The sequence below is a fragment of the Saccopteryx leptura genome, chromosome 4 (assembly GCF_036850995.1).
Source record: "Saccopteryx leptura isolate mSacLep1 chromosome 4, mSacLep1_pri_phased_curated, whole genome shotgun sequence".
Classification (NCBI taxonomy): Eukaryota; Metazoa; Chordata; class Mammalia; order Chiroptera; family Emballonuridae; genus Saccopteryx; species Saccopteryx leptura.
This window is the reverse complement of record NC_089506.1, coordinates 48441441-48455427: the sequence shown is the minus strand read 5'-3', so window position 1 is coordinate 48455427 and position 13987 is coordinate 48441441. Positions and strand designations below refer to the sequence as shown.

Sequence of the window (13987 nt, the reverse complement as noted above, 5' to 3'; positions counted from 1 at the left end):
ATACCCCAGTTGTATTTTAAGTGAGAGGATGGGAGATAGAGAGACAGACTCCTGCATGTACCCCGACCAGGATCCACCAGCAGCCCCTGTCTGGGGCCGATGCTGAAATCAACCATCCTCTGTGCCCGAGGCTGGCATGCTCAGACTTAAAGAGCCACTGGCTTGTGAGAGGGGAAGAAGGAGGAAAGTGGGAGAGGGAAGGGTAAACAAGCAGATGGTCACTTCTCATGTGTGCCCTGACTGGGGATCTAACCTGGGATGCCTGCATGCTGGGCCAGTGCTCTATTTACTAAGCCAACTGGCCAGGGCCCCAAGTTTGTTTTTTAAAAACTATTTTGATATCTATATTTTAATATACAGTGTGTCCATAAAATCATGGTGCACTTTTGACCGGTCACAGGAAAGCAACAAAAGACAACAGAAATGTGAAATCTGCACCAAATAAAAGGAAAACCCTCCCAGTTTCTGTAGGATGATGTGGCAGCATGTGCGCATGCGCAGATGATGACATAACACCGTGTATACAGGGGAGCAGCCCACGGCCATGCCAGTTGAGATGTGGATGGTACAGAGGAAAGTTCAGTGTGTTCTGTGGCTCGCTAAATTCGAATCCGTGACCAAAGTGCAATGTGAATATCGGCGCATTTATAACGAAGCGCCACCACATAGGAATAACATTACTCGGTGGGATAAGCAGTTGAAGGAAACCGGCAGTTTGGTGGAGAAACCCCGTTCTGGTAGACCATCAGTCAGTGATGAGTCTGTAGAGGCTATACGGAATAGCTACCTAAAGAGCCCTAAAAAATCTGTGTGCGAGCCCACATCGAACTGCACTGAATAGGTGTGAAACTGGGAGAGTTTTCCTTTTATTTGGTGCAGATTTCATATTTCTATCGTCTTTTGTTGCTTTCCTGTGACCAGTCAAAAGTGCACCATGACTTTACGGACACACTGTATTTTATATACAAGTCTGTACATTTTCTTTTATGCATTTTAAATAACTTTAAGCCTTATTATTTTTTTTTTTTTGTATTTTTCTGAAGCTGGAAACGGGGAGGCAGTCAGACAGACTCCCGCATGCGCCTGACCAGGATCCACCCGGCACACCCACCAGGGGGCGATGCTCTGCCCCTCCGGGCCGTCGCTCTGTTGCGACCATAGCCACTCTAGCGCCTGGGGCAGAGGCCATGGAGTCATCCCCAGCTCCCAGGCCATCCTTGCTCCAATGGAGCTTATGCCTTATTTTGACAGAAAGTTCATATGCTATGTGATTCTGCAAAGGGGATCATGGCATAAACAAGGTTCAGAAAGCCTGTCTTGGTAGAAAGGTACAAACAATGAACAGAATCCAAATAAATCATGTATTATTGTGGAAGGTAATAAGGGATATAAAAAAAATAAAGGATGAAAGAGAGAGACATGGGGAAGGTTGAAAGGAATTTCCATTCTAAACAAGTTGTCAGGATTGTCCCCACTGAAAAGGCACTTTCTAGCAAGGAGGGAAGGACCCAGCAAGTGGAGAGGCCTTGACAAAGAAACATGTCTTGAAAGACTCAGGAAAAACAAGGTGGCCACATTGTAAAGGGAGGGAGGAGTATAAGGAGGTAGGTGGTATGGGGACAAATTATGTAGGTCCTTGTAGGCCATTCTTACTGAGATGATGGGGAGCATTGGTGGGTTTTGAGTAGAGAAGTCACAATCGTGGACTTTCAACAAATACCTGATATTATTTACATTTTTTAATTATAAAATATTTTAGGACCTGGCCGGTTGGCTCAGTGATAGAGCATCAGCCCGATGTGTCGGTGTCCCAGGTTTGATTCCCGGTCAAAGCACACAGAAGTGCTCATCTACTTCTCCATCCCTCCCCCTCTTGCTTCTCTATCTCTCTCTCTCTTGCTTCCCCTCCTGCAGCCATGGCTCAATTGGAGCCAGTTAACCCTGGGAACTAAGGATGGCTCCATGGCCTCTGCCTCAGGTGCTAAGATGAGCTTGGTTGCTAAGCAATGGAACAATGCCCCTGATGGGCAGAGCATCACCTCCTAGTGGACTTGCTGGGTGTATCCCAGTCAGGGCACAGGTGGCAGTCTATCTCTCTGCCTCCCTTCCTCTCACTGAATTAAAAAAATAGAAGAGTATAATTACCTTATATGTATCATCCAAATTAACCAGTTATCAAGATTTTGTTACTTAGGTTTTAAGAGGATTACTCTGGTTCCTATTTTGAAATAAATGTAACAGATAGTAGGATCATGAACTCTGAAATCAGGGAAACCAATTGGGAGGCTGCTGCAATAATCCATGCAAGAAAAATGGTGATGGTGGCTTTCATCAATGTAATGGTGGCGGTGATAAGAAAAGTTTAATTCTCAAAGAGGAAGCAATGGGATTTGCTGAGTTATTTGATATAGAGGATGAGAGTACTCAAGGATTACTTGCAGTTACTGTTTCTCTTATTTTTTTACTCTTCCTCTTTGGTCTTAGTGTTGATTTATATGCATTAAATGCATTTGCTGCAATACTGCTTTACTTGAAAATCTCTTGGGAAAGACTGAGAGGTTAAGGCCAGAGTGAGGGCTTTAATCTTCAAAATTGAAAGTGCTTAATTGAAGAATGGTCTGGTTCTTAGCCTCTGAAACTATCTGGCTTGATTTCTTTTGATAGTGGGGACTTACCTTTGCATTACAGAGCATTGGTTAACGTGAAACGTTTGAAGTCAGGCTGGCTGGTTCCTGTGTGTGGGTGGAAGCAAGCATAAGGGAAGGAAGCAAGTTTAGTTGCATCTTTTACCACATAACCCATTTTATTTGTCTTTTGAGGTTTGGATGTTAAAGCTACCTCCTGTACTTTATTTATAACTCGTGTGTGCCCAATAGACTTCTCCATGAGTGGTCTGGGCTTCCTCATAGTGAGGTGGCTTTGGACTTTTGATATAGGGAACCCCAGGGGTCTAAGGGCAGTTGTTTCAAATCCAAGTGAAAGCTCTTTCACTGTTAACCCATTGTCGCGAGTCACTTGGGCTTCCTTCAACAATATTACTGCCCAAATTCAGGAAGAGGGGAATTAGACTCCACTTAGTCATGAGGGAGTGGCAAAATTCTTAGAAGAGCACATGGAAGGGAAGATATCAATGTGACCATCTTTGGAAAAGACGATCTGTGCCTATACAGAAGTATAGGAAAGAATGATATAATAAAGATATTAAATACAATTTCATAGTTTCATAAGAAGAATTTTATGAACTTGAATATTTTTTCTCCTTGTTATCCCTTTTTGTGTGTATGGCACTTATTTAGCAATTGCACTGAAAGCCTTAGCACTTTTTGTTATACTTCATTGGATCTCAGATTTCTTTTTTTTTTTTTTTTTTTTTACAGAGACAGAGAGACAGTCAGAGAGAGGGATAGACAGGGAAAGACAGACAGGAACGGAGAGAGATGTGAAGCATCAATCATCAGTTTTTCATTGCGATACCTTAGTTGGTCATTGATTGCTTTTTCATGTGTGCCTTGACCATGGGCCTTCAGCAGACCAAGTAACCTCTTGCTCGAGCCAGAGACCTTGGGTCCAAGCTGGTGAGCTTTTTTGCTCAAGCCAGATGAGCCCACACTCAAGCTGGCAACCTCAGGGTCTTGAACCTGGGTCCTCTGCATCACAGTCTGACGTTCTATCCACTGCGCCACCGCATGGTCAGGCTGGATCTCAAATTTCTTATCAGTCATTTCTCTAGGACTGCTGTAAGTAACATATTTTTTTATGGTGAAGATTACTTTTCAGTTTCTTGGCAATGAGATTTGCTGTGCTGCTGTTGACCTATGGATTTTAATTGAGAATTCACTATTTTCAGAAATCACTATATTCATTCATATATTAGGCATCATTTGGTAAATAATTTAACGCTTTCTTGGCCAGGAAATGGCATATTGATTTAAAATATACTCTAGTTAATAAATGTACACAAATAATTTTTTACTTAAAATATTATTCTCTTAAATTTGGTAAATAAATCATCTCTGAAACTGTTGAGATTAACAAAAGTGTAACACTATTTGGTTTAATGATACATACTCTTAATTTTTAAAAAGTTGCTCTATATCCTCTGTTAATTTGGAAAAATTAAAACTATGCAAAATTTGAGAGACCAGTCCATACAAAAAAATATGTATCTTGTATAGTCACTAACTCTTAATATCATGCTGACTGTACCTACTTTCTCTTCCAACTCCTCTCCCCTCACCTTTGAGGAAGAAATTGGTGTTGCATCTTTCAAAAAAATTTTAGCATTTTTCAGAAGGAAAACCCTAGTGGCTGTTAATTGCTTTATTATTTCATTCAAAAAATGTCTACCATTTGTAACATTTTTTGTAAGTTTTTGTTTAGGAAAGTTGCATTTATGACTTCTTTTTGAATCTTTAGAATATGTGAAAGATTTTTAAAAGAATAGTGTTTTTTGCCTGACCAGGCAGTGGCACAGTGGATAGAGCGTTGGACTGGGATGCCGAGGACCCAGGTTCGAGACCCCGAGGTCGCCAGCTTGAGCGCGGGCTCATCTGGTTCGAGCAAAAGCCTACCAGCTTGAACCCAAGGTCGCTGGGTCCAACAAGGGGTTACTCGGTCTGCTGAAGGCCCGCGGTCAAGGCACATATGAGAAAGCAATCAATGAACAGCTAAGGTGTTGCAATGCGCAATGAAAAACTAATGATTAATGCTTCTCATCTCTCTCTGTTCCTGTCTGTCTGTCTCTGTCTATCCCTCTCTGACTCACTCTCTGTATCTGTGTAAAAAAATAAATAAATAAATAAATAAATAAATAAAACAATAGTGTTTTTTTTCTTATTTTTATTAGAGAGATTTTATTGAAAGTGGACTCATTCTTTTCATAATAATTAACTTTCTTTTCCCTATTCAAATTTAAATGAAACATATGGCGTGAATGATAAATTGATCATGTCTACATTTTGGAATACCTTATTAAACTTTAGGCATTAAGAAGGCAGTTCTTGATTTAATTTTTTTATTCCAATCATCAAAATATTTATCAGGCTCTTAGGTTTGTCATTAGTAAATATTTATTAAATGAATATATAACTTCATTTAACAAATGATGTTCTTAATACAATTTTCCATGTGCTCCAAAATATGATGGTGATGCTTTCCAATTTGATACTTAAATTTCTTAAGTGACTTGCTTTTTTAACTTTTGGTGTTCTTTAGTTAAATGCAAAAGGAAAGCTTGTCAGTCATCACAGCAGAGAGGAACTGTCAAGTGCTTTGATTTTTCTCTGTGAGAATCATGTTGGTTACATGGTATTGAAAACAGCGATTCATTGTGCTTTAGTTTCTTTGAGGTTTACAGTAGAGTTTTCAACCGATGGTCCATAGACTAGCCTGAAATTTCATGCTAGTTTATGAGAGTTAACCACCCTGATATTGTATGAAGATTATAGGCCTAGTGATCTTGGTTGAATTCGCTTATGCTCAGGGTAATTACCACTTATCAGCTTGTATCATCAATGAAAATACTATTGAGGTTGTCTTAGATCAGTGATGGACAATCCTTTGAGCTTGCTGTGTCAAAATTCACCAAAAAACTGAGCATAACTCGCGTGGTGTGTCACTTTGAGAAAAAAACCCATAATTTCACGATATTTATAGTTTAAATAACAAAAATGTATAATTGTAATATATAACTGTATTTAATAAACCAAAAACTAATTATTTAATTTACCTGCTTAGTGACTTCTTTGTTCATCTGTCAGTCGATTCCTTTTGTTGGTCTTGATACTATTTAACTTGTGTGGGGTGCCGTGAACTAAGATAAGTGAGGGGGAGGGGGAATTCCTTAACTAACCTGCCTACTAGTGACTTTTTTGTTGCTGAATTTCATTGGCTAAATCTTCAGTTGAAGGTTGGTATTTTGTACACTTCAAGCCCAAGCAAGTGCTACTAACTTCATCTGTCAATCTGTTTTTTTTTTTGTTGGTTTTGATATTATTTAACACTGAAAATAAGGTCTCACAAAAGTACATAAAGGGAAAAATTGTGAGTAAAGCCATTGCTATAGTTTTCAGGGTGCTAAAAGTGTCTGGTAATTGGTTCCAGGCACTCCAAATTTCCTGTTCGTAGTGGCACTCCTCTTGATTCTCCAAGTGGCACCTTTCTAGATTCTCAAGCTTTGACCTCAAGTCGACAAACACGTGAGCCCAGATGCTGTCTTGAAATTCTGCAAGTTGCATCTTATGTGAATTAAGATGGCTGCCACTATTTCTAATGGCGGGAAACGGCACCCATAGCACAGGCCCTCACCTCTCCCAGCCTCCCCTCACTTATCTCAGTAATGATGGTCAGTTAGAAATCCATGACACCCCAGAACAGTAGATTGGATGATGATTGCTGTGGTTATGTGGTTGCTGGTAATGGCGATCACAGGGCCCCCAGAGATGCATCCCCCACAGCATTCCGCTGCTCCCTGCTCCGCTGGCGGGAAGTGAGGTCAAAGATCCCCTAGCGGCTTAACTGGAAGTCCCAGATCTAGACGCTCTGGGCCGGAGTTCTATTGTTTTGGCCTACAGACCTCCGGCACAGAGTGTCTACACTACAGCAAATGTTTTATCTTCAGCTACTGCACCTGGCTGTGCAGGAGCTGAGGATGAAACGTCCTTCTCCTCATGCGGCCCCATACTTCTCTGGTATGTGGCTGCCTGCAGCCACGTTTCATCAAAAATGGCTATGCGTGTCAGTGCTGACACGTGTGTCATAGGTTCTCCATCATGGTCTTAGATATTTCTGGGACTTGTAGGGCTCATTCAAACAACCTTCTGCACTGTGTTGAGCACTCACAAGTCATGCACAGTAGACAAAAAGCATTCAGAGAAACTTATGTAGTATTCAGTGCATTGTACACGTAGAGTTCAGAAATCAAGGACCAGCTTGTACTGTGTTGCACTGTTATGCGTGGTAAAATAAAACTTTATTTGTTGCGTGTTTCTGTTTTCGGCTGGCTAGGTCACTGGTCCCCAAGTGTATAAAGGTTGAAAACCACTGGTTTACAAGCACCTGAGTCCTATTCCCCTAAGTCAAGGAAATAATGAAGGACTAAGAAAACCTGACCTCTTTTCCCAGCGAACTCTGAGAAGCAGGAGTTTTGAATTGTGAAATTTATCTTCTAGTTAGTGTTTACTTGAAATCTGAATTTTCAATCAAAAAAATAAATACAATAGTTATTTCTAATATTGTTGGTGGAAGCGTCAACAAATGAAAAGAATGGAAAAGTTTCAATACAGTACGTTTAAATACAGGTAGTTATTCTAAAGATTAAGAAACTTAATTACATGTAAAAGGAATTCAACTTTGTATTTTGAATATACCAATTAATGGAAAATAATGTACTCAATTAGTTTTAGATAAGCAAGCTTGAGTTTTTCATTATTACTTTTTATTTATTTTATTTTATTTTTAAAGATTTTATTTGTTGATTTGAGAGAGAGAGAGAGAGAGAGAGAGAGAGAGAGGTGGTGGGGAAAGGTGGGAGAGGGAAGCATCAACTCATAGTAGTTGCTTCTCACATGTGCCTTGACTGGTCAAGCCCAGGATTTTTAACTGATGACATCAGCATGCGAGGTTGACACTTTATCCACTGAACCACCATGTTAGGGAAGCTTAAGTTTTTTAGTGGGCTGACCAAGTAAGCCAATTTCATAGTATCTGAATTTATTAAGCATGTTTTACTAATAATGATTTAAGTTGTAGTTTGGGAATGAAATGTAAAAAGCAATAATGAAATACATATTTTTATTTTAAAAATTGTACTTGTTTAATTATTAATTTTGAACAATTTTAAAGACAGTAGGATTATAATGCTCTATATGGTTGTGTGGGAGGCAGTTACACTTAAAGGTATATTTAAAATATAAGAAATGTTCAAGAAGATCTTATTTGCTCTAGTTCTGCCCCAACTATGCAATTGGCCAGTCATTTACAATTTTGGGTCCATCCTCTTACTTTTATATTTTTTTAATAGTGGACTTAAGGTATATCAGGGTTGAAGAAATGGAACTTTATATAATTGTTGTAGTTTATTAAAATTTCACTTTTAACAGTTGGAGAAATAAGAGTTAGTATCTGCTTAGATATAAAAATCTAGGATAACGAAAGTTAAGTCACTCACACAAGGTTACAGAGCTAGTAAGCAGGAGAATTGTAGTTAGTTGGTTGTACATTCAGTGAGTTTTTCTCTGCTTTGTTCAGAAGTAAGCCAAAATAAATATTTACTTATTTTTCTTTTCTATTAAAGACTGTATTTATTTTGTTTGTTTGATTGTTCTTCTATTTTCCTTAACAGGGATGGTTTTAGATTTTCATCTCAAGAAGCTGCTTCTAGTTTTGGTGATGATAGACTATTAATAGAAAAATTTATTGATAATCCTCGACATATAGAAATTCAGGTTGGTACATTTTAAGATATTTTCTAATTATAATGACTTTAAAATTATATCATTTATTTCTGTTGGAGACATATCTTTTCTTCTATTTAGAGTGATTATGAATTGTTCTGCTATGTTGGAATAAGTACAAAATAGAGATTGTACATAAGTTGTAACCCACCTTTGGAATCTGGTGTGCTTTTGTCAAGGGGCCAGAATGTCAGGCTGGGCAATGATATAAAAGCCTAGCTCCTAAAGGAAGCAGGCCTAGATGTCTGGATGGGCTAATATATTCCACTTAGACACTCACTCAGTCTTCTGAGACTGGGCCATTTTAGGGCATTTTAATTCTTTTATTATTCTTTAAAAAACTTTTTTTTTAAGATTTTATTTAAATTATTTATTTTCTTTTTTTCCAAGTGAGAAAAGGGGAGATAGACAGACTCCCTCATGTGCTCCGACTGGGATCCACCTGGCAACTCCGTCTGGGGCTGATGCTCTGCCCATCTGGGTCCATGCTCGCAATCTAGCTCTTTTTAGTGTCTGATGTGGAGGCTCCATGGAGCCAAAGCGTTTGAACCAGTTGAGCTATGGCTGCGGGTGGGGGCAGGGAGGGGAGGGTAGGGGATGGGTGGAGAAGCAGATGGTCACTTCTCCTGTGTGCTCTGATCGGGAATCAAACCCAGGACATCCACATGCCCAGCCGATGCTCTACCACTGAGCCATCTGGCCAAAGCTTTAAAATTTTTATTTATTAATTTTAGAGAGCAGAGAGAGAGATATAAAGGGGTGGGGTGGAGCGGGAAGCATCGACTCATAGTAGTTTCTTGTTGTATGTGCCTTGACTGGGCAAGCCCAGGGTTTTGACTGGTGACCTCAACATTCCAGGTCAGCGCTTTATCCGCTGTGCCACCAGAAGTGAGGCTTTTTAGAACTTTTTTTTTTTTTAAGTGCCTGACCTGGACTCTTGTACCATGTCAGTTGATCAGGTGTCTGTTTGGTTCACACCGACAGGCATTCTGCTAGGAGCTGATTGAATAGAGATGAAGAAATCATTTTTTCTATTCTGCAACTGTTAAAATGGTTGTGGGAGTCCTGGCCAGTTGCCTCAGTGGTGCAGTGTCAGCCTGGTATGTGCATGTCCTTGGTTCAATTCCCAGTTAGAGCACTAATGAGAGGTGACCATCTGCTTCTTAACCCCCTTCTCCCCCCCCCCCCTTTCTCTTAGTCTCTCTCTTCCCCACCCACGGCCATGGCTTGATTGGTTCTAGCACATTGCCCCAGGTGCTAAGGATGGCTCTGTGGAGCCTCTGTCTCAGGTGCTAAAACTAGCTCGGTTGCAAGCATGGCCCCAGATGGGCAGAGCATCGGCCCCGATGGGGGTCTCTAGATGGATCCCAGTCGGGATGCATGCAGGAGTCTATCTTTCTGTCTCCCCTCCTCTCACTTGGAAGGGAAGGAAGGAATAAATAGATAAATGAATGAATGAATGAGTGAATGAATAAAATGGTTGTGGAGTTGTGATTTCAGCAAAACAAAATAAGGTTTTTGAAATAAAAAATTCAAGAAAAAAAAGACAAGTTTGCTGAAGTTTTTATTTTTCTGTCAGAAATGCCTCTGTGCTAATATTGCACATTATGGCCAGGAATTGATACATAACAAATTGATTCAATATCATATTAGAAATTATGTAGAGATCCTCAAATTTTCCAGAGTGAGAAAAATTTTGCAAACATATATAAACAGTTTGTATTTTAAAAACATTATACATGATGTATGTTTTTCTGGGGCTAGTATATTTTGTTTTTGTTTTGTTGTGCTTTTTAGATATTCTAACCTGAGATATTATATTTATATATGTATAATGAAGTTCACAAATCCTGAGTGTACAGTTCAGTAATCATTTTTATATGCACATATATATGTGTAACAACCATCCAGATCCATATATGAAACGTTTCTTTACATCAAAAGATTTCCTTACACCCTCTTCAGTCAGTCCTCTCCTTGATCACCAATCACTGCTAGTCTGACATCTAATACCATAGATTATTTTTGTTCTTAAACTTTATGTAAATATAATTAAGCAGTATATACTTGTTTGTGCCTGCCTGCTTTTACACGTCATCAATTTTGAGCTTCTTCCATGAGGCTATGTTATCATTTATTGTATACTTTAAAAAATTTTTTTTGTGCTGTTCTATTATTTGAATAACCTGTAATTTATCTATTTTCCTGTTGGTGTATCACCGCTTATTTCCAGTTTTTTGATATTATGAATAAAATGCTAGATCTTTCTATGGACATATTCATGCTTTCAGATATACTGAGGAGAGCTATTGTTGGATTACATGATAAGGTTATGCTTAGTTCTACTGGACACTGTGGTTGTCTTAATGTATACTCCACCAGCAATCGATGAAAGCTTTCATTGCTGCCAAACTTTGCAACGCTTGGTAGTCTCAATTTTTTCAGTGGTTAGCCATTTTGGCAGACTTGTAACAGTATCTCTTTGTTTTAATATGCATTTCCTGCTGATGGTTGATACTGAGCAGTTTTTGTTATTGACCAGGTGGACATATTACTTTGTGAGGTGACTGTTCAAGTCTCATCCTTTTCCTTTCCTCATTTCAAATTAGATTTTTAAAAAATTACTGAGTGGATGGAACTATGCATTTATTTTGTTTGAGTCCTTTGCCAGATACATGTATTGTGTATGTCTTTTCCCATCCACAGCTTGCCTACTCACTTTATTTATAATGTCTTTTGAGAAGTAGATGTTCTTAATTTTATTGAAGACCAGTTTAAGTTTACTCTGTGTACACAAGTTAGGAACTTTATTGTTTTAGGTTTGACATTTAGGTCTATTACTTTCCATGAATAATTATCATTATACTTGGGGGGGGGAGTTTGGTGTGAGATGGGGTCAAAGTAAATTATTTCTCTCATCCTGATATCCAGTTTCTTCAGCGTCATTTATTGTGGTGACTCTGTTGTAAATTAAGTTTCATTTGGTCACTGTCTTATTTTGGTTTCATACTAAGTCTAAAAATCTGGTACCATAAATGCTCTAAATTTTTTGGTTTTCTTCAGATAATTTTGGCTCTCTTTAGGTACTTTGGATTTACAAGTAAATTTTAGATTTATTTGTCAGTCAACCTCTCCTCCCCCTATGCCCTGCTAATCAATACATACCTGATGGCATTTGGATAGTATGGAATTGAAAGTGTTTTTTTCTGGCAGAATTGACATCTTAACAATATGCAGTTTTCTAATTTGTGAACTAGAAGATCTCTTCATTTATTTAGCTCTCCTTTAATTTTCATCAGCACTGTTTTATAGTTTTGAGTATAGAGGTTTAGTTTATCTTTCATTAGATTTATTCCTAGATATTTGATAACTTTTGATACTTTTATAAATATTTTCTTTCTTTCTTTCTTTTTTTTCCTAGTGAGAAGGGGGGAGGCAGAGCCAGACTCTTGTCTAAAATAAGATACTTTTTTTTTAAAAAAGGAGGTTGAGAGTTACAATGATTTAAAATGATTTTGGATGTACTTAATGTAGCCATCTTTAAGAGTCATAGAAGTAAAATTCCAGCTTCTTGGCATTTTATTACTGTGTTTTCTTTGTTTGAAATCATTCTTGAGGATTAGGTAGGTTAATTTTTATTCCTAAAAATTAACTTGACAGTCATGTATAATTATTTATTTTATAGTTTACTGTATCTGTTGTAACAATGATCCTTTTTTATTTTTAATTTTTTTCAGAATCCATATAAAATGTTAAGATTGTATTAACTACTATTTATAATGCATCAGGAAACAGAATGACTTACCCAGGGAGGTTGCATAGCTGTTTAGAACTAAAATTAATGCCTAGTTTTTTGGTTTTTAGAACAGCTTTTACTTCTCTTAATATATGCATTCAGTAATAAGCATTTATTCCTTAGTCTTAAATTAAAAGAGTTTAACCCATTCCTGAAAATCAAACATTCTATGCAAAAACATTAACAAAAAGTCTGTTTTTTAGGGTTGTCAGATTTAGCTGCTAAGATACATGTTAAATTTGAATTTCGATGAATAGTTATATTTTAAAAATAAGTATGTCTTGTACCATATTTGGGCACATTTTATTATTTTTTCATTGTTTCATTATTTTTTCAATTTTATTATTATTTCATTGTTTCAAACAATGAAACTCAAATTCCCCTGGGTGTCCTATTATTTTATGTGGCAACCCCAGCTTATTTCCTATTATTATTACAATTGGGAAAAATCATAATATGTTATATGTTAACCCCATACCTTATATTAGTTTCCTATACCAAAATTAAGCATGATAAAAACATCCATATATAAGTAACAGACTGCATATTGGATGTAAATAAAAGAGCATTTCCTTATCAACAGATTTTTAATAATGTTAACAACAGATGTTTGTAATAATACTCATGGCTCTTCTAAGTACCATAAGCATTTAGTATATCCCCTTTATTTAATTAAACTAATTTATTTATTTATTTTTATTAAGTAAGAGGATTAGAGGTGGGGAGGCAGAGAGGCAGACACCTGCATGCGCCCAGACTGGGATCCATCTGGCAAACCCCCTATGGGGCTATGCTCTGCCCATCTGGGGCTGTTGCTCCATTGCTTGGCAACTGAGCTATTTTAGTGCCTGAGGTGAGGCTGTGGAGCCATCCTTAGCACCTGGGGCCAACCTGCTCCAGCTGAGCTATGGCTGTGGGAGGGGAAGAGAGAGATAGAGAGAAAGAAAAGGAAGAGGAGTGGAGAAGCAGATGGTCACTTCTATGTGCGCTGACTGGGAATCTAACCCGAGACTTCCACATGCTGGGCCAGTGCTCTACTGCTGGGCCAACCAGCCAGGGCCATATAACCCCTTTATTTTGACACTCAGTGTCCTTTACGAAATTTGTACGATTGATACTGATATTTTACCCAGTGTATTCAGAATATAACATGAGAGTTAAAAACATATTTTTACATTGATTTGAGAGAGAGAGAGAGAGAGAGAGAGAGAAAAGAAGGAGAAGAAGAAGAAGAAGAAGAAGAAGAAGAAGAAGAGAAGGAGGAGGATGAGGAGGATGAATAGGAAGGAGAAGGAGAAGGAGAAAGAAGAAAAAAGAGGGAGGAAAAGAGAAGGGGAAGAGGGAAAAAGAAGCATTAACTTATCTCATTTAGTTGTTCCACTTAGCTGTTCACTTGTATTGATTACTTCTTGTATGCAGTGGTGGGATTCAAGAAATTTAACAATTGGTTCTCTGACCTAATGATGATTTTAAGTATAAAGAAGCGATATACCAAAAGGTAGTTTATTATTTTATGCATTTAATACTTAAATAAGAAGAATAATAGAAGTACATAAAACTAGATTTTTATAAGAAAGGGTTTTAAAATATTAATGAAAAAATATTAAGTAATGCTGGACAAAAAACAATAAAACTGTTATTTAAGACATTTCCATATCATTTCTCTTGCAATTTTTTTCACAAATGGATGGAATGAACATTACTGCGGGCACTTAGAATACGCTGTTGCACAGATGAA

General features: G+C 37.8%; 1 protein-coding gene across 2 annotated transcripts in view; it reads left to right on the top strand.

Annotated features, from left to right (window-relative positions):
* PCCA (propionyl-CoA carboxylase subunit alpha) overlaps positions 1-13987 on the top strand; it is a 446596-nt gene that overhangs the window by 199928 nt on the left and 232681 nt on the right. For both annotated transcript variants that reach the window (XM_066380610.1, XM_066380609.1), the window contains exon 10: positions 8342-8444. In XM_066380610.1, the coding sequence (XP_066236707.1) occupies positions 8342-8444 (103 nt within the window). The remainder of the gene's footprint in view (positions 1-8341; positions 8445-13987) is intronic.